We start from the raw sequence: 22,265 nt of genomic DNA, 5'->3' as shown, positions 1-22,265 counted from the left end.
CCCTGTTTGGGGGAGCCACAGAGGATGCTTGAGCAGGGCGGGAGACATGGGGGAGGGTCATTCGGAGGCATCTCCCCTCCCCTCACCAGGTGCGCGTGGAACTGCTGTACAACCCCACCATCTGCAGCGCCGCCACCTCCAAGAAGCGCTACCAGCAGATAGTGAACATCCCGCCCAAGTCTTCTTTAGCCGTGCCTTTTGTCATCGTCCCTCTGAAAATCGGCAACCACGACATTGAGGTCAAGGCAGCTGTCTACAACCACTTCATCAGCGACGGGGTCAAAAAGAAACTGAAGGTCGTGGTAAGTTGGGGGAGTCAGCCTCGCCCGGGGCACCATTAACACCTGAGGAAGCTGAGCTGCTCAGAACCCAAAGAACACCTTCTCAGCCCTGCAGGGTCCAGAGATCCAGAAGCAGAGACCAGAAACCTTCAAATATGAGCTTTAGACCCCTAGAATCTCCCTCACCCCTGGTCCCCAACCCTCTAAAACTAGACTCAGGGATCCCCAGAATGGGAGAGAAAGCTCATTCTGGGATGACAGCCGTCTCTTCTCCATAATCTTCCACAAAGCCGGAAGGAATGAAAGTGACGAAGTCTTTGGTCACCCGAACCCTGGACCCAGTGAAACTTGGCCACAGTGAGTTGGGGTTTGGGAAGGAAGGGGGGAAGGAGGATAAGGGAACTGGAGGGGGGACCCTCTGTGATCCCCCCCACCTTCTACTCTCTGATCAGATGGTGAGCAGAGGGAAGACATTCCTGCAGCAGACCTCAGTGACATTGTTCCAGGCACAGAGTCGGAAACTAGCATCCAATTCCAAGGTAACAGACTCCAGGGATTCCTCACCTCTCCCCTGAGGAAGACATCTCCCTGGCCTTCCCTCTGGAGAAGACATCTCCCCGGCCTCTCCTCAGACTCCCCTCCTCCCCTCTGGGAAGGCCTGACTTTAGAGCTGGAGTGATGGGGGAAAGGAAAAGGAAGGCCGGGTGGCCAGGGCCCGGCCCCTGAAGAACCGTCTGACGGGCCTCAATGCTGTCTCAGGAACACCTGTGGCCCAGATGGTGGAGGATGCTATAGAAGGGGACAAACTAAAGCACCTGATTGTGACGCCATCGGGCTGTGGCGAGCAGAACATGATCGGAATGACTCCCACGGTGATCGCCGTCCACTATCTGGATGCCACGGAACAGTGGGAAAAATTTGGGGTGGAAAAGCGGCTGGAGGCCTTAGAGCTTATCAAGAAGGGTAAGGTCCCCGGCCTCTCCCAGAGCCCTTCCCGCAGCCCAGAGCAGCCCGGCCTGGGCCCTCTCTGACCAAACCCAACCTGCTTCCCTTCCCCGCAGGGTACGCACAGCAGCTGGCCTTTAAGAAGCCAGATTTCTCCTATGCTGCCTTCCAGAACCGACCAGCCAGCACCTGGTAAGCCAGATGGACCCCAGCTCCGAGGCTAGACCTTCCCTCACTTTTCCTCTGCCAGCTCCCGTGGCACTGAAATACAGGTGTTTCCAGATTGCTAAAGGGAAAGGGAGAGAGTTAGCCCTCTCGGGACTTGGAAATTCGTAAGCTGTCCGGTTATAAAAAAGACAATGAGACTTGAGAAGGGGAGTGACAATAAGGATTATTATAGCAGATACATATATAGTTACATTAATAATATATCAACATGTTATTATAATGTTATAACAGTAATTATAATTACTTTGTATGGAATATAAAGCACTTGCCTCTAGCTCTGAGAATTAAATAGTATAAACTTTCTTATCTCCATTTTACACATAAGCAAACTGAGATACAGAGAGTTATACTTAGCCAGAGTTACAGAGGTGGCTTTTGAATTCAGATCTTCCAGCCCCAAATTTAGGGAACTTTTCAGTACCCACCATGGTGCCTAACGTTGAGAGCAAGGACTGCCAACTGAATGTCAGAGCTGGGAGGGCCCTTAGAACCCGGGATGTCAGAGCTGGGAGGGCCCTTAGAACCCAGGAGGTCAGAGCTGGGAGGGCCCTTAGAACCCAGGAGGTCAGAGGTGGGAGGGCCCTTAGAACCCGGGATGTCAGAGCTGGGAGGGCCCTTAGAACCCGGGATGTCAGAGCTGGGAGGGCCCTTAGAACCCAGGAGTCAGAGCTGGGAGGGCCCTTAGAACCCAGAAGGTCAGAGCTGGGAGGGCCCTTAGAACCCAGAAGGTCAGAGCTGGGAGGGCCCTTAGAACCCAGAAGGTCAGAGCTGGGAGGGCCCTTAGAACCCAGGAGGTCAGAGTTGGGAGGGCCCTTAGAACCCGGGATGTCAGAGCTGAGAGGGCCCTTAGAACCCGGGATGTCAGAGCTGGGAGGGCCCTTAGAACCCAGAAGGTCAGAGTTGAGAGGGCCCTTAGAACCCAGGATGTCAGAGCTGGGAGGGCCCTTAGAACCCAGAAGGTCAGAGTTGGGAGGGCCCTTAGAACCCGGGATGTCAGAGCTGGGAGGGCCCTTAGAACCCAGGAGGTCAGAGTTGGGAGGGCCCTTAGAACCCAGGATGTCAGAGCTGGGAGGGCACTTAGAACTCAGGATGTCAGAGCTGGGAGGGCCCTTAGAACCCAAGAGTCAGAGCTGAGAGAGATCTTAAAACATAACATTAGAGATGATGACAGGGACTTTAGAACACAGCAGCATCACAGAATTGAAAGGACTCTTTAAGATCATTTAGTTAAATGCTTTCATTGTACAGATGAAGAAACGAGACCCAGAGAGGTCCCACGATGTGCTCAGAGCCACATAGCCAATAGCAGAACCCCAGCTCTGAGCCTTGTGACTCTAAGTCCAGTGTTCTTTCTAGTGTACTGTGATGACCCAGCCAGGATAACTGGGCTCTACCCTGACTGCCCCACTAGCTCTGTGCACCTCCAAGTTTCACTCTCTCTAGAAAACAAACATTAGGTCAGATGAAGAAAGCTGACATCATGGTCTTGTCTCCCAGGCTCACAGCCTATGTTGTAAAGGTATTCTCCATGGCCACCAACCTCATAGCCATCGATGCCCAAGTCCTTTGTGGTGCCGTCAAATGGCTCATCTTGGAAAAGCAAAAACCAGATGGAATGTTCCAGGAGGATGGCCCAGTGATCCACCAGGAAATGATTGTAAGGCTCCCCTTCTACCTAGAGAGGTTGGAGAGGAAATGTGGTAACAAAGCAGTGACAGGAAGGTTTGATTCCCAGCTAGAAGCAGGGCAGGAGGAAGGGAAAGAGGGGAGAAGGAAAAGGAAGAAATGATTGAAGATAGAGAGATAATGATAAAACAGAGACTGATAATAGATAGGATTGAGTAAGGGAGAGAGAGACACAGAGGGAAAGACAGAGACAGAGAGAGAGAGAGAGAGAGAGAGAGAGAGAGAGAGAGAGAGAGAGAGAGAGAGAGAGAGAGAGAGAGAAGAGACAGAGAGAGAGACAGAGAGAGAGACAGAGAGAGAGACAGAGACAGAGAGAGACAGAGAGACAGAGAGAGAGACAGAGACAGACAGAGAGAGACAGAGAGAGAGAGAGAGAGAGAGAGAGACAGAGAGAGACAGAGAGAGAGAGAAAGAGAGAGAGACAGAGACAGACAGAGAGAGACAGAGAGAGAGAGAGAGAGAGAGAGAGAGAGAGAGAGAGAGAAAGAGACAGAGAGAGAGAGAGAAAGAGACAGAGAGAGAGAGAAAGAGAGAGAGAGAGAGAGAAAGAGACAGAGACAGAGAGAGAGAGAGAGAGAGAGAGAGAGAGAGAGAGAGAGAGAGAGAGAGAGAAAGAGAGAGATGGAGACAGAGACAGAGACAGAGACAGAGAGACAAAGAGACAGAGACAGAGAGAGAGGGATGGATGGATGGATGGATAGTAGGGCATTTCCTAAAGACTTACCAGATATTGTGTTAAGCACTGGGAATGCAACCAGGAGCAAAAAACAAAAACCCTGTTCCTGCTCTCAAGGAGTTTACATTCTAATGGGGGAAGACAACACATTAAAGGGAGCTAGAAAGTGTAGGAGAGGGGAGGGTCAGGTGGCCTGTGGAGAACATCCATGGGCTGATCTGGATTAGAAGTTTTTAACCATGACTAGTGGGAATGCTTCCTCAAATTGGGGGTTCCAGGGAGGAATTCATCAGTTGGAGGAGGGGGCATTAGTAGTGTGGAAGCCTGCTGGGTCACTGGGAAGTAGGAGGAGGGATCAGGGGGCGTGAGTGGCAGAGGGGGTGTCCCCCACTCTTTCAGTCCCTATTGCCCCCGATCCTCAGTATCAGCCCCTGGTCTGAGGGAAAGGAGGCAGCTTTTACCCTCAGCAAGTCTGTAGTCTAATGGATCAAAAAGTCTGGTCCAGGCAGGACTGAAGACCGCGAGATTTGCGATGGGAGTTTAGAGCTGAAAAGACTTGAACTCCCTGCATGTCCTGGTCTTTTCTCCCCTCAGGGTGGCTTCAGGGGTGGGGAGGCCGATGTTTCACTCACAGCCTTTGTGCTCATCGCTCTGCATGAGGCAAAAGACATCTGTGTGGGCCAAGTCAACGTAAGTGACCCAGTCCCTCTCTAGTCCCCCCGTTCCTGCCTTTAGACCCTCCCCAACATCTCTTCAGTTTCACAGCCAGTCCCCCGACATTCAAGCTCCCCTTGCTGCCTCAAAGTTCCTCTCTGGTCCCGGGGAGTCAGGGATGGCCTTCCCAGGGCAGAAGCCGTGCTGGGGCCTGAGCAGGGTCCGGACCCTCTTCCCATAGAGCCTGGAAGGCAGCATCAACAAAGCAGGAGACTACCTGGCCAGCAAATACCAGGCCCTGAAGAGGCCCTACTCCTTGGCCATGGCTGGCTACGCCCTGAGCCTGCTGGAGAGGCTGGACGAGGAAAAAGTTACCAAGTTCCTGAGTGGGGCCACTGGTGAGTGAGCCTCCTGGGGCAGGAGCGGCGGACTCCCCGGGATTGCCAGGCTGAGCTCCCCTTTGTCCCACAGACAGGACCAGCTGGCAGGAGCACGGCCAGCAGCTGTACAACGTGGAGGCCACGTCCTACGCCCTCCTGGCCCTACTGCAACTAAAAGATTTTGACACAATCCCTGGCGTGGTTCAGTGGCTCAATGAGCAGAGATACTACGGAGGTGGTTATGGGTCCACGCAGGTAAGTGGGGTCTGGGCCTGGGGGAGCAGGAACACATACACTCTCACACACACCCCTTCAGTGACTTTCCAAGAGGAAGCATTCACAATTCTCCTTTTGTTCTGAGCTTTAAATAGCATTGGCTGGGGTCACCATCCCATCCACTGAAAGGTCAACCCTTTCTCTATGACTGTCTTAATATTAAAAGGGGAATCTTAGAGAAAAAAATCACAATATACTATGGACCTTGGACATGCTCTTTTCCCAGTGGTATAGAGAATTCCCAATGAGAAAACTCCCTTTGACCATTGGTACAGATTGGTATCTAGTCTGCAATTTATAGTCTCAGGTTGTTGCTAAAGCTCTGAGAAATTAAGTCAGTCTCAAGGGTCACCTTGTTAAGTAGAAACTAGTTTTGCACCTAGCCCTTTCTGACTTTGTAACTGGCTGCTATTTTCTGTACCATGCTTCCTCTGTAATTAATCATTTTTTATTATTATTACTTGTAATCCCATCTGCAGTCATTCCTATTTGTGATATTACAAATTATTAACAGAGAACCAAATATTTTGAAGGATCTGAATCATATAATTTTAAGCCCCAAATTTACTTTAGCATACATTGATTAAGCATAAATTATGTGTTTGTGCTAGCTCCTGCCCCACACAACATAGATGGAAGAGCTGGAGCGTTAGCACAGAGAGTGTGCTAAAGACTGGGGAGCACAGAATATCAGAGTTGGGAAGATATTTAGAGCATAGAATCTCAAGGTCTTTAGAACAAGGAATGTCAGATTGGGGAGGCCTGTAGAGCATAGAATGTCAGAACTCAAAGAGACTCTTTTGAGGTCTAGATCTATGATTCTACAGGCATAAAGAACTCCTTCTATGGAAATTCACTCCATCTGTAATCTATAGTCTTGGAGCTTTGCCTAGGAGACAGTCAAAAACCATTTACTAAGAGCCTATTATCTGCCACATGCTAAGCACTGGGCATGCAAAAGAGCATACAAAGATAGTCTCTGCTTTCAAGGACTTCAGTCTAATGATAGAGACATAACATGTAAATAACTGTACAAACATGCTATGTACAGGATAAACTTATTTTTATTTTATTCATTTATTTATTTTTTGCTAAGGCAATTGGGGTTAAGTGACATGCCCAGGGTCACACAGCTAAGAAAGTCTGAAGCTAGATTTGAACTCAGGGCTGGTGCTCCATCCACTGTACCACGTAGCTGGATAAATTTGTTATTGCTCAGTTGTGTTCAACTCCATATGACTCCATGGATCAAAGTCCACAGAGCTTTCTTGACAAAGATCCTGGAATGATTTGCCATTTTCTTCTCCAGGGCGTCTCCATTTTACAGAGACAAATAGGAGTTAAGTGATTTGTTCAGGGTGAGGCTGGATTTGAACTCAGATCTTCCTGACTCCAGACCTGATGCTCTATTTATTGTGCCAGTATAAATTGAAAATAATCATCAATTGAAGGAAAGCAATAGAATTAGGGAACATGTAAAAAGGCTTTCAGTAATGTAGATGGTAGAATTTAAGCCAGGGTTTGAAGGAGGTGGATGAGGAGAGAGAATGTTCCAGGAATGGGGGAGAATCAAGGGATTTGGGGGATGGGTTGTCTTTGTTAGAGAAAGAGCAAGAGGGTGTATGAGATTTAAGAATGGGGGGTGGTAGAGTGTAGGAATAAGAAGTCTGGAAAGTGATGGGAATGGAAGCTAGTTATGAATGCTTTGAATAGGGAATTTGATATTTATTCTTGGAAGTGATGGGGGACCATTGAGAGGGTTAAGTGCCTTCCCTAGGGTCACACAGTGTATGTCAGAGAGAAGACTCAAACCCAAGACTTCTATCTACTAGGACATTTGGTTTCTCAGAGGATTGTTAGAATATAGACTAGAGCCCAATTTCTTAAACTGTAGCTCATGACTCCATGTGGGGCCTTAAAACTTAAATGTGGGAGTCATGAAATTTGATTTTTTATCAGTAAATGTTTGATTTTTTACCTATTTTATATGCTTACCTACCCCAGGGTCACATTAAAAATTTCTTGAATGAAAAGGGTCATGAATGGAAAAGGTTTAAGAAGTCCCGGATCAAAGAATGTCAAAACTCAGAGCTTACCCACTGCCTTCTTTTATAAATTAGAAAACTAAGACCCAGAAAGGGAAGGAATTTGCCCAGTATCTCGTAGAGAACTAGGAGACCCCTAATACAACCAAGGTCACTTGACGCCCAATCTGGAGTCCTGCATATTATTCTCAGCTGCTTTGGGGGGGGGGAAGGGAGTTTAACTCCAGGTGTTTCCCTCCTTTCCCTCTGCACTTCTGAGTTTCCTTTCTCCTACAGCTTCTATTGCTATCCTAGAGCAGGGTGGGGAACAGCTGGAACTTCCTCAGCCTAGCTGGGCAGAGCAGGCGATGGAGATTGATGAGGGAGATGCTAGGATTCCCCACGGTCCTGACTTGTCTTAGCTCTTGACACACTGCCAAGTTGGGGAAGGGCTCTGAGGCAACTTTGACTTTTTCTCAAGTGGGTTCTAAATATTCTTGCTGGGGTTCTAAGCTCCAGGTCATTTTCTGTGTTTCTTTCCCTGTTGATTATGGGATACTTTGGTGATAATGGTTTTTGGTTTTGTTGTAATTCTTTCTCAGTCTGTAGGGTGGTTCGGTTTTTATTTTGGATGGGTTCTGGTGGTTTTTTAGGTTCTCTCCCTTCAGAGGGTCTAAGCTCCCTGGCAGAATTCTAGACTTCAAGGTGACCACTTTCTGGGTACATTCTATGTCTCTTTCTTGGCGTTCTAGAATCTCACACAATTTCTTTCCCTCAGAAGGGTTCTAGGTCAACTTGATTGTTTGTATTTCCAACTGTATTGTGGCTCACTCTCTTTCCTCTATGGGCAAGTTCTAAGCAAGGTAAATGTTTAGCAACAGCTCTCTGGGGAGGAAAATGCACAAATTATACACTTTGCTAACCTTTTCTCCATAACTTTCCTGTACCTAAACAATCACAAACCACCAGACCAAACCGATATTTGTGGCATTTGCTGGTTTCTGACGTGTAAATGTTTACAATGAAAATTTAACAATCATCCTTCAAAAGCTTGTGTGAGATGGATCCAGCCAACCTTCCGGCTCTGTTACCATAGCTACATTAAGAAACATAGTTTGGGAGCAGCTAGATGGCTCAGTGGTTAGGACAGAGTGATCCTGAAGTCAGGGGGACCTGAGTTCAGATCCAAGCTCAGACACTTGCCATTGACTAGCTCTGTGACCCAGGTCTAATTTTCTTCCCATAAAAAAATTTAAAAAAGAAAAGAGAAAACTAATTTCCAGGAATATATACGGGAAGGGAGGGCATCACTATTTTCAGCTCTGGTCAGATCACGTCTGGAGCATTGTGTTGAGTGCTAGATACCACATTTTAGAATTGCTAAATTGGAGAAGCTCCAAAGGATGACAACCAAGGTGGTGAAGGGCTTCAGGTACATCTATGAGGCTCCATTGAAGGAATGGGGATTGTTTATTATGAAGAAAAGAAGACTCAGGGGAAAACACAATTATTATCTTTCAGCCCTTGGTGATTTCTAATCTTGAAAAGATGGAGTCCATTGGGTCCCAGAGGGCAGGACTAGAAGCAGAGGGTGGGAGCTCTACATCAAGAACAATTTCCTGATAAAAGTGGAATGGGCTCCCTTGGGAGCCAGGGACCTCCCCCTTCCTTGGAGGTCTTTAGGCAAAAGCTGGGTAACTACTTGTTGGATGTGTAGTCTTGAGATTTCTTTTTCAGACATATTAGGCAAATGACTAATTCCAAATGACCAAATGGAAGAATCTGTGCTTCCAGATTATTTTTGTGGTGCTCTAGATTCTAAAACAGCCTCATTGTTATGGGTCCTAGGTTATCTTGATATTCTCCGGCTCATTCTTTCTTTTCTGGTTGGGTTCTAGGTCACCTCTTCTGTGTTCTGGGCTATCTGGGCACTCTTATGACACCCTCTTTTTTTCCTCTCTGTGTTCTAGGCTACCTTCATGGTGTTCCAGGCTCTGGCCCAGTACCAGCAGGATATACCAGATCATCAAGAGCTAAACCTGGATATTTCTGTTCACCTGCCCAGTAGGAGCTCAGCCCTCAGCTACCGCATTAGTTATGAATCTGCCAGCTTGTTGCGTTCAGCTGAGGTACGACCTTCCCTGTGTGCACTTCACTCACTCTGGCCCTGGGCCCCAAATAAAGGGGAACGCCGTGCTTAGTTCTACCTTCATTCCAGCCTACTGCAGTGGGCTCCCCTTGTCCCTCCGGGAACAGGACAGGATGAGGAAGGGAGAGTCACAGTGACAGCAACCAGAGGAGCTCTCATTGCTGCAGAGCCTGGAAGGGCCGCCTGGCACCTCCTCCCAACCTCAAACTCTCTGTTAGATGGATTTAAAAGTCCTAACCATGGGGAGAGGATTCACCTTTACTATCTCAGAATCTCCTCCTCTAACTAGTCACTTTCTTTTATTCTTAACTCCTCTTCCTTCTTTATCCTTTTCTTCTTCTCCATTCTCCTCTTCCCTATTCTCCTCTTCCCCTCTGTTTTCCTCTCTTCTCTTAGGCTCCCTCTCTTCCCTTCCCTTCCCTTCCTCTCTTTCCCCTCTCCTCTCTTGTTTTCTCCTACCCTTTCCTCCTTTCCCTTCCCCATTTCTCCCCTCTCTTCCTCCATTCTCCTCTCTTTCCCTCCTTTCCATCTTCCTACAATCACAGAAACACAGTCTACTCCAGAAGACATTGCATCCCTGGCCACTCGGGCAGTTCTTAACTATACCTTCACCCATCCCCACTCTAGCACCTTGGGTCAGGATGAGGAGTCAGTATGCTCTTGGCTTATCACTGCCATCACCAGACTCTCCGTACTACCGCCGTTCAGCAGCCTCTCCCTTTTAAATGCTTCACCTTATTCAGAACCTGGTGGCAATGACCTTCAGACCTCCAAGTCATTCTCTGTCCTTCCTGAAAACATTCTAGATTTTTCTTTCCTCTATCCCCTGCCCTTGTACTAGAATACACACAAAACACACACTGATATCCCCCTTGTTTCCTAATTTGTATGCCCCCTCCACTCCCATGATGGGCACTTTCACTCCACCTCAAGCAGACAGGAATGCTCAGACCCACCTCATCATCATCCCAAAGTGTTTTCCCTTCATGATTCCTCTGAGATTCCTCTCTGACCATAATGTCTTATCTGCCCATCTCTCTTACACCTCCTAAACCTGTTCCAGTCACTCTATCCCTTCCTGTTAGATGGATTTAAAAGTCCTAACCCAGGCTCCCAGCTCTGGTCTCACTGTCCCACTCTGAAAACCCGCACGAGCTCTAACCATCCTCTTAAGTGATATTCTTGTATCTCATCCATTTTATGGCCATACTCCTAGGGGAAAAAAAATCTTTCTATACTTGTTTGTTGCCTCTACTCCCTCTCATTCCATTCAATTCTCAATGTGATTTAATTTTTTTTTTTTTTTTTACCCAAACTACTCTCACTTGAAATGATCACTCCAAGGTCACCAGAGATCTCTCTAAAGCTAAATCCAACGATTTTTCTTAGTCCTCTTTTTTGACCTGCAGCCTTTGACAGAGTTGGCCAGCCCCTTCTGAATGTTCTCTCCCCTGGGTTTCCATCACCTTGCTCTGTCTTGGTATTCTACTTACCTGTCTCATTTGAAGATTCATTATCTGTATTCTACCCCCATACAGGGCTCTGTGCTAAGTCCTGATCATTGAAACCAAGCGAAGTGATGAGATGAACACTTCCCTTGGTTTCAGTGATCAGCTCCAGGTGAATGGCACCCAGACGCACAAATCCAGCCTCTCTCTCCCATTTCACAGCACCGACTGTCTAGTGGATCTCTCCATCTAGATGTTCTATAGACAGCTCAAGCTCAACATCTCTGAAACAGAACAAATGCTCTTTCTTCTTAACTTTCCTCTTCCTCTTAAGGAGGACACCATCACTTCCATTCACCCAGGTTCTCGACTTGTAAGTCATTCTTGTCTCTTCCTTCTCCTAGAACTCTTATTGCTTAATTTTTGCTTAGCAAATCTTATTGATTCTCTCTCCATAAAATCTCTCTCATTTGCCGCCTTCTCTTCATTACCTCAGACCTTTTGTCACCTTTAACCTGAGACTACTGCAATAGTTTCTTCAACATTCTCCCTATTTCTATTTTCTGCTCATTCCAAATCAGCTTCCACACGATCACTACACATCAGTGACCCTCAGTTGCCGTTTAATTCCAGTGCCTTCCCTCTGTTAGTTTGCCCTGTATATAGCTTGTTTTATGCACATTGGTTTGCATATTGTATTTCCTATTAGATTGTAAACTCCTTGCAGGGATCATGTTTTGCTTCTTTTTGTATTTCCATACTTTAGCATAGTATCTGGTATCTAATAGATACTTAATAAGTGTTTATCTCACTTCCACCAATTTCCCCAACTCACTTATTTGTTAATTCTGTCCCTCTTCTTTCCCAAAATTAATTTGTTCTTATTTTGTATATTTTTCATATTTATCTATGTATATGTTGATTTCCCAAAGGACAGGGACTACCTCATTTCAATCTTTGTATCCCCAATGCCTAGCAGAATGCCCAGCACATAATAAATATTGAATGATTAACTGCATGTTGAATTGAATTCTCCTTCCTACAGACCAAGATAAATGAAGACTTTACTGTAAAAGTCAAAGGAAAAGGACAAGGCACACTGTCGGTGAGAAGGCCCCTGACCTAAGCCCTGCCTGAGCTCCCATTTCTGGCTTCACGTCACCTTTACCCAAGCTGGGCTCTAGTACCAGCCTCAGTCCTGACCCCCCAACCCTCTTGCACTTAAGAATACATTTTACCTTTTCCTGCTCTGGTTCCCACTGACCTCCCTTCCACTCTTAGGTCGTGACAGTGTATAACGCCAAGGTAAAAGATAGTGCCACATGCAAGATGTTTGACCTGAGGGTGTCCACTGGGCCAGTCCCAGAAAATGGTAAGGGGCCCCCTCTCCCCCGAATCCCTTTCCTTTCCTCTCTCCCAAATCCTGCCCCAATCTCTTTCTCCATCTCTTGTCCCAATTCTGGGCCCTCCTCCCTATATCCTTTTCCCCACTGTTGTGGGGACACAGGCCAGCTCTTATTCTTACTGGTTCTCTCCCATGTCTTCAGTCAGGACACCCCAGGACGCCAAGGGCAGCCTGTACCTTGAAGTCTGCGCTAGGTGAGTATGTACCAATAGGTAGAGGAGATTCCTTGCACCCTTTGGCTAGAGGAAAGGCCCAGGTCAGGTCTGGGATCACTCCCATTACCACGTTCCCTCTCCTCCTTTCAACCATCTTCAGCCCTCCCCTATTCCTATGTCCCAGTGGTCCCCAGGGCAGAGTATTTCCAAAGCCTGACTTGTCTCCAGGCCCCAATCTCAATCCTAGGCTAACCCTCAGGTCTCCTGCTTGCTCTGATGCCCCAGGGCCCACTTGGTTCTGCCCCATCCAGGTATCGTGGAGAAACGGATGCTACAATGTCAATTCTGGATATCTCCATGATGACAGGCTTCTCCCCAGACACAGAAGATCTCAATTTGGTAAGAAAGCGGGAAGGGGCCCAGGAGAGGGTGGAACAGAGCTAGGGAGGAGGCAAGGCCAGGACTGGTGTGGGAGGAAGGACTGAGGTTCCAGGCTCTGACTGTACCTTTACCCTTCCCTTTCCCCCCCAAGCTGAGCAAGGGCAAGGAGAGGTACATCTCCAAATATGAATTGGGCAACGCTGTGTCTGAGAAGAACACTCTTATAATTTACCTAGACAAGGTGAGCAGTGAACCAAGGTTCTGTCCACTGTCCCTCCTTTCTTCCTTTTCTGACACATTTGCTCTCTCCCTCTCTCCCTCCCCCTCTCTCTCCTTCCTCCCTTTATCTTCCCCCTCCCTTTCTTCCTTCCTCTCTCCTCCCCCTTCTTCTCCCTCCTTTTTCCCTCCCTCTCTCCTTCTTTCCCCCTTCCTTCTTCTTCCCCTTTCCCTCTCTTCCTCTCTTTCTTTTTCCATTTCCCTCCTTCCTCTTTCCCTCTCAATCTCCCTCCTCCCTTTCTTCCCCTCTTCCTCTCTTTTTCTCTCTCTCCCTTCCTCCTCCTTTCCTCTTTCCTCCTTTGGCCTTCTCTCACTCTGTACCTCCCTCCCTTCACCCCCCTCCTTTTTAGCCCATCTTTAGCCTCCTCTCAATCTCTCTAATTTGCTCCTTACTATGACTTTTCTTCTCTTTTCTCCCTTCTCCTCCTTCTCCTCATCCGTCTCCTCTTCCTCCTCCCCCTCCTCCTCCTTCTTCTTCCTTGTTCTTCTTTCTTTTTCTTCACTATTTTTTCTTTTTCTCCCTTGTACCCCTTATTGTTTTACATGAATTCCCATTCCTCCTGCTCATTCCTCTGCTCAGATTTCCAACAAGGAAGAGGAGTGCTTAAAATTCAAGATCCACAAATACTTTGAAGTAGGACTTATCCAGCCTGGGGCCGTCAAGGTTTACTCCTACTACAACTTGGGTCAGTGAATCCTCTTTCTGGGGGGCTAGGAAAGGGAAGGTGGGAGCATAGAACAGGAAGAAAGATCCTGAGGAACCCCCCAAGTCTGAATTGTGCTATTCTGAGCTCTGAATCTAGAAACATAGGGATACAAATGTCTGAAGGTCTGTGGGTTTGAGATCTGAGAGTCTGAGACAAGTTTGAGGTCTAAGGGTCTCAGGTTCAGGGCTGGACTAAACCAGTGGGTCCTATTCTCAGTTCATGTCCCTGAGTCTCGGGGTTCCAGGACTAAAGCCTCCAGTCCCTTTTCCTCATTTTCCTTCTCCCCTCTTTTCTCCACCCCAGAGGAAAGTTGTACCAAGTTCTACCATACAACCAAAGATGATGGTTTGCTCAACAAGATCTGCCACAAAGACGTGTGCCGTTGTGCTGAGGGTGAGTGCCCTGTCAGCTTTGAGAGCTGCCAGATATGGCCTGGCTTGGGGAGCTAAGCCTTCTCTAGGCCAGCCACTGAACCTATCCCCTTTCCCTCCTCCCTGCAGAGAACTGCTTCCTACATAGGGAGGAGAAGTTGGCAAGACAACAGAGAAATGAGGAAGCTTGTGAGCCTGGAGTAGACTATGGTGGGTGTGATTAGGTCCTGTGAATTTCTATGGGCTTCTGGGTCTCTGGAACTCACTGTGCAAGTCTCTCTGTACCCATGTACATGTATGTGGTGTACCTGTCTGAGTATGTCTATGCTCACCTTGACTCCTCTGGTTTCTGTCCTCAGTATACAAGGTCAAGGTAGAGAAGATCCAACAGTCTGACAGCTACGATGAATACCAGATGCTCATCAAAGATGTCATTAAATCTGGTGAGTGGCCCCATCCATGCCCCATGCCCAGACCTCAGACTTTTTCCTATGACTCCCCCTCCCAGATCTATACCCCCTCATTCCTCATGGTGTATTCCCTAAACTCTCCCCAGGCTCAGATGAGAATCCTCGAGGCAAGATTCGCACATTCATCAGCCATGTAAAGTGCCGGGATTCCCTATTGCTCAAGGAGGGCAAGGATTACTTGATCTGGGGCATCTCCTCTGACCTGTGGAAAATGAACTCAGAGTAAGTGTCATGGTCCACCTGTTTTCCCGAGCCCAAGCTCTTCTCTCCAGCTCCCTGCCCAATCCAGGTCATCCCACTCATTTCCTGCCCAGTCAGAGTGATTCTATGGGTCCTTTCTTTGGGGGTTACCATCTTGTTCTCCACCTACTTGACCTGTATTTTTCTTTGACCATTTTCCTGTTCTATCTATCCCCCTCTTTAGCCTAAGTCATTCTATACATCCCCCTTCCTGATTTAGGACTTATCCACCTCCACTTCCCTCATCATTCCATCCACCTCCTGGTCCTGGAGCTAGGGAACCCTCCCCCTGATAAGCATACCTCTCCACACCCCCAGGCTTAATTACATCATTGGCAAGGACACTTGGATAGAGCTGTGGCCACAAGAAGATGAATGTCAGGATGAAGAGAATCAGAAACTGTGTGAGGATTTGGAGATCTTTTCTGAAGGCATGATCTCCTTTGGCTGCCCCAACTAACCTGGCTACAACCTGACCCTGTTTATGGACCCAAATGATGACCTGACTGCAGCCAGATTCCCTCTTGTTTCTAAATAAAGACTGTTTTTCAAGAATTTAATAGACTCACCTAGTGTGGTACTTAGAAATCCTTGGGGAATCAGAGAAAAGGACCCTAGGCTTAGGGGATAGGAGTGAAGAGATTATTACAAGGCGGTACCATGGATAGAGGCAGTGCTGGAGACAAAGGCAGGTTAAGTTCAAATCCTAGCTGTGCCTTTTAAGAAACTTGTGACCCTAACCATGCCCCTTTCCCACTCTCATCCTCAGTGGCTTGACCCATAGAAATGAGGGTAATAACTCTGTCTGATTGGTGAATAATAATTAGGGAATCCCAAAGTGCTGTAGTAATGTGGAGTGTTGGGATTATCATTACTAAAAAGGCCAAATAACTAACAGGAATGGGATAAGGTGTGCAGATTAATAAGAATGGGATAAAGAAGGAACAACATATGTTTGGAAGGGTATAAAAGTCTTTTAAATTCAGAAAGAAACAAAAGAACAAGGAAAAAAGGTTGGGGGTGAGAGGATAAGGGAAGGATTCTTGGGATTGGGGGTAGGTTAAGTAATAGGAGGGCAAAGTACAAGGTAGAAGTAGAGGAGTAAGGAGGTAAAGGGAATAAGAGATACACATAAACATAAAATAAACATCAGGAGAATCATTTATTATGTAAAAAAGGTGGTGTGGTAATCAAGATCTCAGACAAAGTTACAGCTAAAATAGATTTGTTTAATCAAAAAAGAAAAATAGGGAAACTACACTACATGTCAGCCATATTAATCAATATTGTTTTAGACTATTTAAAATAGAGTATAAGAAATTATAAGTTGTTGGAGTTAAAAAATATGGAAAGACTTGGAATTATAAGGAAGATGTTATCCACCTTCAGAGAAGCAGAGGATAAACAAGTATAGTATGGTCTTACATAGATGTATACATATAAATATATATGGGTATATATGTATGATTATAGATATCTGTGTATATGCATGTGTTTGTATGGATATATGAATTATATATGTTGGTACATATGTGTGTGATTATGGACATTTATGCATTTACACATATATTCAACTATGTATTTGTGTATAAATAGATGTATGCTTATAGATATCTATCTATGAGTATGTGTATATACGTACATATATGCGTTTGATTTGGGGATTTTGTGATTTGGGGTTCAGTTGTGGCTTCGGGTCAGGGGCAGAAGGCATGCGGGGTTGGACACAGAGACTCTAAGGTCCTTGGGAGACTTAGGAGGGACAATAACCCCCATATCTCTTCACAACACATATCCCCAACCCCAAGGCCTTTGAGACTTTGAGCCTTGGACCCTTGCATCTCCGTCCATGTTACCATCCAATTGTTTTTCAGTTGTGTCCTATTATTCATGACCCCATGGGGGGGGGAGGTTTCCTGGTGATTTGCCATTTCCTTCTCCAACTCATTTTACAGAAGAGGAAACTGAGGCAAGCAAGATTAAGTGACTTGCCCAAGTGACACCATTACTAAGTGTCTACAGCCATTTATTGAACTCAGGAAGATGAGTCTTCCTGCCTTAAGGCCCAGCACTACAGCATCAGATAGCTAGCTGCCCACCTCCTGTATATACTCTCTCCTAATCAAGATGGGAAATATGTATTGGGAGACCATCACTTCCCACCTGATTTATCTCTCTGCATCTCCTCTCCCCTGTCCCACCCCTGCCACACTCACATGTACATATATATAGAGCCCATGTCTGATTTGTGGGGATTGGCCATGGAGCCTACATTCTATCACTGCTCCCCGGTTTTCCATCTAATTTACCCTAGTCTCTAAAGATCCCAGGTATTGGGGGTGCAATAGGGGTTGATCATAGGATCATAGACTTATTACAAAGATCTTGGGGATCATTTATTTATTTTTTATGCACACATATTTACACAATTATCTTGCACAAGAAAAATCAAATGAGACAGGAAAAATAAATGAGAAAGAAAATAAAATGCAAGAAAACAACAACAAAAAGAGTGGAAATGCTATGCTGTGGTCCACGCTCAGCCCCACAGTCCTCTCTTTGTAAGTGTAGATGGCTCTCTTCATTCACAAGATCATTGGAACTGGTCTAAATCATGTTATTGGGGAAGAGAGGCCATAGCCATCAGAAGTGATCTTGGAACAATCTTGTTGTTGCTGTGTACAGTGATCTCCTGGTTCTGCTCCTTTTACTCAGCATCAGTTGGAGATCATTTAATAAAACTTATTTTACAGATGAAGACTCTAAGACCCTTAGAGGACAAAAACTTCCCCAAACTCACCCAGCCGGTAAATCTCTGAGGCAGGAATAAGCTCAGGTCTCCCGAGTCCAGCTGGATAGCTGCCCAGCACCCTCCCCACACCAGCTTTCACCCCTAAAGTCCTAGTTCTGCTGTCTCCTCAGACTGGCTTCCTTTGGACCCCTCTTTGGTACCTGGGGCATCTGGGCTTTAATAGCTTTTCCCAAAGGGTAACCCCCATTCCATGTGGCCTTGGAAAATCGGAAAGTATGAGAACATGAGCCCTGCTCACCCACCAGTCACTGGGGCAGGAAAGGGGGTGGCCAGGGAAGGGGGCGGGGCAGAGTGGCTTCAAGAGGCTCTTGGGGTGAAGTCTGGTACCAGAGCAGCTTCATTTCTCCTGCCCACCTGTCAGGGAAGCCTCATGTGGTAAGCAACTGGTTTCCTCCTGAGGATACCCACAACATAACCACCGGAGGCTTCCTCTGGGACGCCCAGCAGGTACTTCCCAGCCCTTTCCTGGGCACAGAAGCCCTTCTGGGCACGAGAGCTGGCACTTTCCTGGGCCCCAAGGCCAAGCGAGTTTCTTAAGACTTGGGCCTGGGCACTAAGACTGGCACCGAAGCCGGAGACGTACTCTGTAGCCGTGGTTCTGGAGGGCAGAAGAGCCATGGGGGATCCCGTGACTCACCCCTCGGTGTTCGTGGTGGATGGACAGACAGAGGTACCCTTCCCCCGGCTGGGAAGGGGCAAGCAACGGACCTGCCAGGGAGCCCAGCTGGTCCTGGGGCTCCTGCTGCTGCTGGTCTTGACGGGTGTAGCTGTCGAGGGCTATTTCCTCTGGCGCTTCCAGTGGGACCTGGTGGCCCTGAGCCTTCGGCTACCGGTGAGTGAGTGAGCCCAGCTCGTGTGCTTGGCTGTGTGTTTGGGGAACAAACAGAAATGTGCCTCTGGGCGTGTATTTCTCATGCACTTGTCTGTGTGTGTGTGTCCCATTGCCCGCTGGTTCCACAGTCACCCTGTGTTTCTGTTTTTCAGAGAGAGGAGAACTCCTTAGAGAAGCTGGTTCAGGGTGAGTTTAAAGGAAGGAACAAGAAGAGACCTGGAGCTGCCCAGGGGGAGGGGGTCGTGTCATCCCTCATACTCTATGCTAGATTTCAGACTGTAGTCTCCCCGCCCCCCATCCCCCCAACTTGATTTCTCTCCCCCTCCCCACCCCCATTTACAGCTTCCCTTCTGCATCAGTGCCCCCCTCCCTTCCCCCTCCAAGCCTGGGAACCCTATTGCACAATGGAGTTTGCACAACCCAGGCGTATGAGTGTGTGTTGGGGTTGGGGGTGTGGGGGAACAGGGGTGGTAAACAGATAGCACGCCTTATTCCTCCTCAGAGCTGAGGTCCAGGAACCAAATTTGGGGCCCAGTGACCTAGGCTCAAACCTCAGCTCTGCCGCTTAACACTTGGGTGGTCTTTAGCAAGTCAGTCCCCTCTCCTTGGGTCTTACTTTCCTCATGAGGACTTTGTCCAGCTCTAGAGTTAGGATGCTGTGATCCTCTGAGCTCAGGACCTGGGCGTGGGACCCCAGAAGGGAGGGGATTAGGAGGAGTAGCCCACTGAGTGACCAAGGAGCAGACCCAGAGATGGAGGTGCTACCTGGAGCCCTAACCTTTGACTTCTGACCTCTGTCTCTTCCTAGAACGGAGATCCTTTCAGAATAAGCCAGCTGCTCACCTCACAGGTAAGGGACTGAGGGCAAGGCAGGGCAGAAAAGGTGGGGAAATGGTCACTGCTGGCCCAGGCTGGGGGTGGGACCAGTTATGACCCCCAGGGGTTCCCAGGCTTGCATATGTGCTCCAGGAATCCTAAGGATATAAGCAAAAGATGGGGAGATGGATTAATCAGACTAAAGGGTATCGATGGATGCATTACTAGGCAGGCCCACAATGTATGGAAAAGAGCGCTAGATCTGGAATTAGAGAGCTTGGACACGCCATTTCCCTTCTTCTGTGCCTCAGTTTCCTCAACTGTAAAATAGAAAATTGATTAGTAAACCTCTAAAGTCCTTTCTACCTTGGGATTCTGTGATTCTATAAATACTATACTCAAACCAATAACAAGGAGACAGCCTTATTGTCAGAAAGGTCTGTTTCAAAATCTGCTTCTGAGATAACGTTAACTGTGTGACCATGGGCAAGTTCTTTAACTACCTGGTACCCAGGATGACCTTCTAAGGTTATAAATTCCAGATTATATCAATTACAGAGAGTTTCCACTCTAGGAATTTCTTACACTGATGAAATCATAAGTCTAGGCTTAAAACCAACCAACTAACCCCAAACTTCCCCTAACCTTCCCACAATCCTTTACTCCTTCTTGATACTTTCTATTTTTTCTAGATTTCTTTCCATTCCCCAATATCATAGAATCTCAGGAGAATGACCCCTTCATTTTATCCTAAGCCCAGTCTGTGAGATGACTCCCTGAGGTTTCTGACTCCCAAGCCAGGCAGAGGCAGAGATGGGAACTGGAGCTCCAAATCATAGCCTCTTTCCACTAAGAAATAGTGAATACTCCTGCCTAAAGGGCCTTGGGAACCTGCCCTACTTGCCAGGGGAATGTAACAATTCACACGTGTGTGTGTCTGTCTGTCTATCTGTCTGCCTCTCTTTCTCTGTCTCTCTGTCTCTTTCTCTCTTTGTCTCTGGCTCTCTGTGTGTATGCATCTCTGTCTTTTTCTATTTCTTTGAATCTCTCTCTCTGGTCTCTGCTTCTGTCCACCTGTCTCTCTCTGTTTCTTGGTCTCTGTCTCTTGTCTCTGTCTCTCTCTATGTCTCTCTGTCTGTCTGTCTGTCTCTTTCTCTTTCATTTCTCCAGGGGCCAACTCAAGCCTGCTACTGAGGGGTGGACCACTGCTCTGGGAAGCCCACCTGGGCCTAGCTTTTCTTCGAGATCTGGACTATCGAGCAGGGTCACTGGTGTGCACCCAGCCTGGCTACTACTACATCTATTCGAAGGTGCAGCTTGGCGGCTTTGGATGCCCAGGAGGGTCAACGACTAGTGGACAAGTTACCCATGGGCTCTACAAGCGAACAGCCCGATACCCCAAAGAGCTGGAGCTGCTGGTCAGCCGTCGGTCATCCTGTGGCTGGGCGGGGACCTCAGCCAAAGTCTGGTGGGACAGCAGCTTCCTGGGTGGCGTGGTTCACCTCGAAGCTGGCGAGGAAGTCTTCGTCCGAGTGCCAGAAGAGAGGCTGGTCAGGATCAAGGATGGGACCCGCTCCTATTTTGGGGCCTTCATGGTTTAAGCTACTTCTACAAACCAAGGGATTGTATTAGATGATCTCTGCACTTTCTTCCAGCTCTCAGTACAATGGTCCTATGATCCTAGCTGTGTGAACTTGGGCAAGTCACTTCCTCTCTGGGCCTCAGTTTATCCCATCTGTAAGATGGAAAGATTATACTATATGATCTCTAAGAGTCCTTCTAGCTCTCAATTTTATGAACTATGTCTGATGTCCCCATCCAGGCAGTATTTTGGGGGATCCAGAAGGTGCTTCCAGAGATTATAAGTGGAAGTCAGAGCAGATGCTGAATTTCCTGACATTCAGGATGGGGTTTGGGGGTTCAGAGGGTATTTATCATGGAGTTTGGGGAAAGCAGGTGAGGGGATCTTGTCTAAGGCTTGAAATTCATCTACTGTGATCTATACAGACACTGTGTGACATAATACAGTCATAGATACATATATGTGTGTGTATGTATGTATATGCATATATATATAAAGTATGTGAATATATATATACACACACAGTTGCATCAGGGACATCAGAGACATCGACATCACACAAAAAATGCACACAAGAAATAGTCCCACAATGACACGCACACCTTACACAGCTATACACCTCTGATCCAAAGTCATGTGCATCTTATGCTGCACAGGAATAAAGCTTTACAAAAGTCACAGTCACATTTCTCTTACACAGTTAAACACACCCACAAATCACACATTTTTATTACACAATCACATAGTCATAATGGATACACCCAGTCACACAATTCTCTCTTTCTGCCTCTCTCTGCCTCTCTGTCTCTCTGTTTCTGATTCTGTCTCTCTATCTCTCTAGTCTCTCACCGTCTCTTTCTCTCTTCTATGTTTCTCTCTTTTGCTGTCTCTCAAACACATACACACTCACTTACACACACACACACAAACACACACACACGTCCTGCAGCAGCAGTGTGTCTGGGTTAAGAATGACAATCTCATGCTTAGAGCTTTTACCCTGATCCTGGACCTATCAATTCAAAAATAAAAAACAAAATGTTTACCTGGAGATGGGCTCCTATCTTTAGTTTATTTGAGGGAATGGTTTATTTAAGGGAATAAGGGGGAACCAGTTGGAAGAAGGTAGATTTATGATTGGAGTTGAGAAGGAGTCAGATTATAACCTCCATAGTACAAATGACCCTTGGGAGAGAGAGTGGGTTAAATGAGGCAGGGATAACTTTTCCTGGAAAACAACAGGAGGTATCTCTATCCCCAGCTTGTAGTTGGAAGGATTGAGGAGGACACAAGGAGGAAGAACTAACCTATAAGAGGACCTTGTTCTCTGAAACTCCGCGATGGAGAGACAGAAGAACAGACAGGATGGCCTGTTCCAGAGAAATGTGTGTAAGGTGGGTGGAGGAAGATGATATTTTTTTACATATGAGAACATTAAGGCTGAAAAAGAAAAAAATAACTTTTCTCAAAG

At 47.1% G+C, this 22,265-nt stretch overlaps 2 protein-coding genes across 2 annotated transcripts in view; both read left to right on the top strand.

Annotated features, from left to right (window-relative positions):
* C3 (complement C3) overlaps positions 1 to 15,307 on the top strand; it is a gene marked incomplete in the record, with an annotated part of 34,396 nt that extends 19,089 nt beyond the window's left edge. Inside the window, 21 exon segments of the mRNA XM_074309838.1 lie at positions 90 to 302; positions 572 to 638; positions 734 to 820; positions 1,041 to 1,244; positions 1,343 to 1,418; positions 2,952 to 3,111; positions 4,411 to 4,506; positions 4,712 to 4,868; positions 4,942 to 5,105; positions 9,121 to 9,279; positions 11,793 to 11,852; positions 12,029 to 12,119; positions 12,295 to 12,346; positions 12,619 to 12,706; positions 12,840 to 12,929; positions 13,545 to 13,650; positions 13,975 to 14,064; positions 14,172 to 14,252; positions 14,402 to 14,485; positions 14,599 to 14,734; positions 15,071 to 15,307. Coding sequence (XP_074165939.1) covers positions 90 to 302; positions 572 to 638; positions 734 to 820; positions 1,041 to 1,244; positions 1,343 to 1,418; positions 2,952 to 3,111; positions 4,411 to 4,506; positions 4,712 to 4,868; positions 4,942 to 5,105; positions 9,121 to 9,279; positions 11,793 to 11,852; positions 12,029 to 12,119; positions 12,295 to 12,346; positions 12,619 to 12,706; positions 12,840 to 12,929; positions 13,545 to 13,650; positions 13,975 to 14,064; positions 14,172 to 14,252; positions 14,402 to 14,485; positions 14,599 to 14,734; positions 15,071 to 15,212 — 2,403 coding nt within the window.
* Positions 15,308 to 17,857: 2,550 nt separating this feature from the next.
* On the top strand, positions 17,858 to 21,833 carry TNFSF14 (TNF superfamily member 14). Its single transcript, XM_074309822.1, has 4 exons — positions 17,858 to 18,396; positions 18,549 to 18,582; positions 19,205 to 19,246; positions 20,383 to 21,833. Exons 1-4 carry the CDS (start codon positions 18,181 to 18,183, stop codon positions 20,811 to 20,813), a joined length of 723 nt encoding a protein of 240 aa, XP_074165923.1. The 5' UTR covers positions 17,858 to 18,180; the 3' UTR covers positions 20,814 to 21,833.
* The last annotated feature ends 432 nt before the right edge of the window (positions 21,834 to 22,265 follow it).

This window comes from Sminthopsis crassicaudata, chromosome 1 (assembly GCF_048593235.1).
Source record: "Sminthopsis crassicaudata isolate SCR6 chromosome 1, ASM4859323v1, whole genome shotgun sequence".
NCBI lineage: Eukaryota > Metazoa > Chordata > Mammalia > Dasyuromorphia > Dasyuridae > Sminthopsis > Sminthopsis crassicaudata.
Note: the sequence above shows the minus strand (reverse complement) of the source record. Positions and strands in the feature narration are given on the sequence as shown.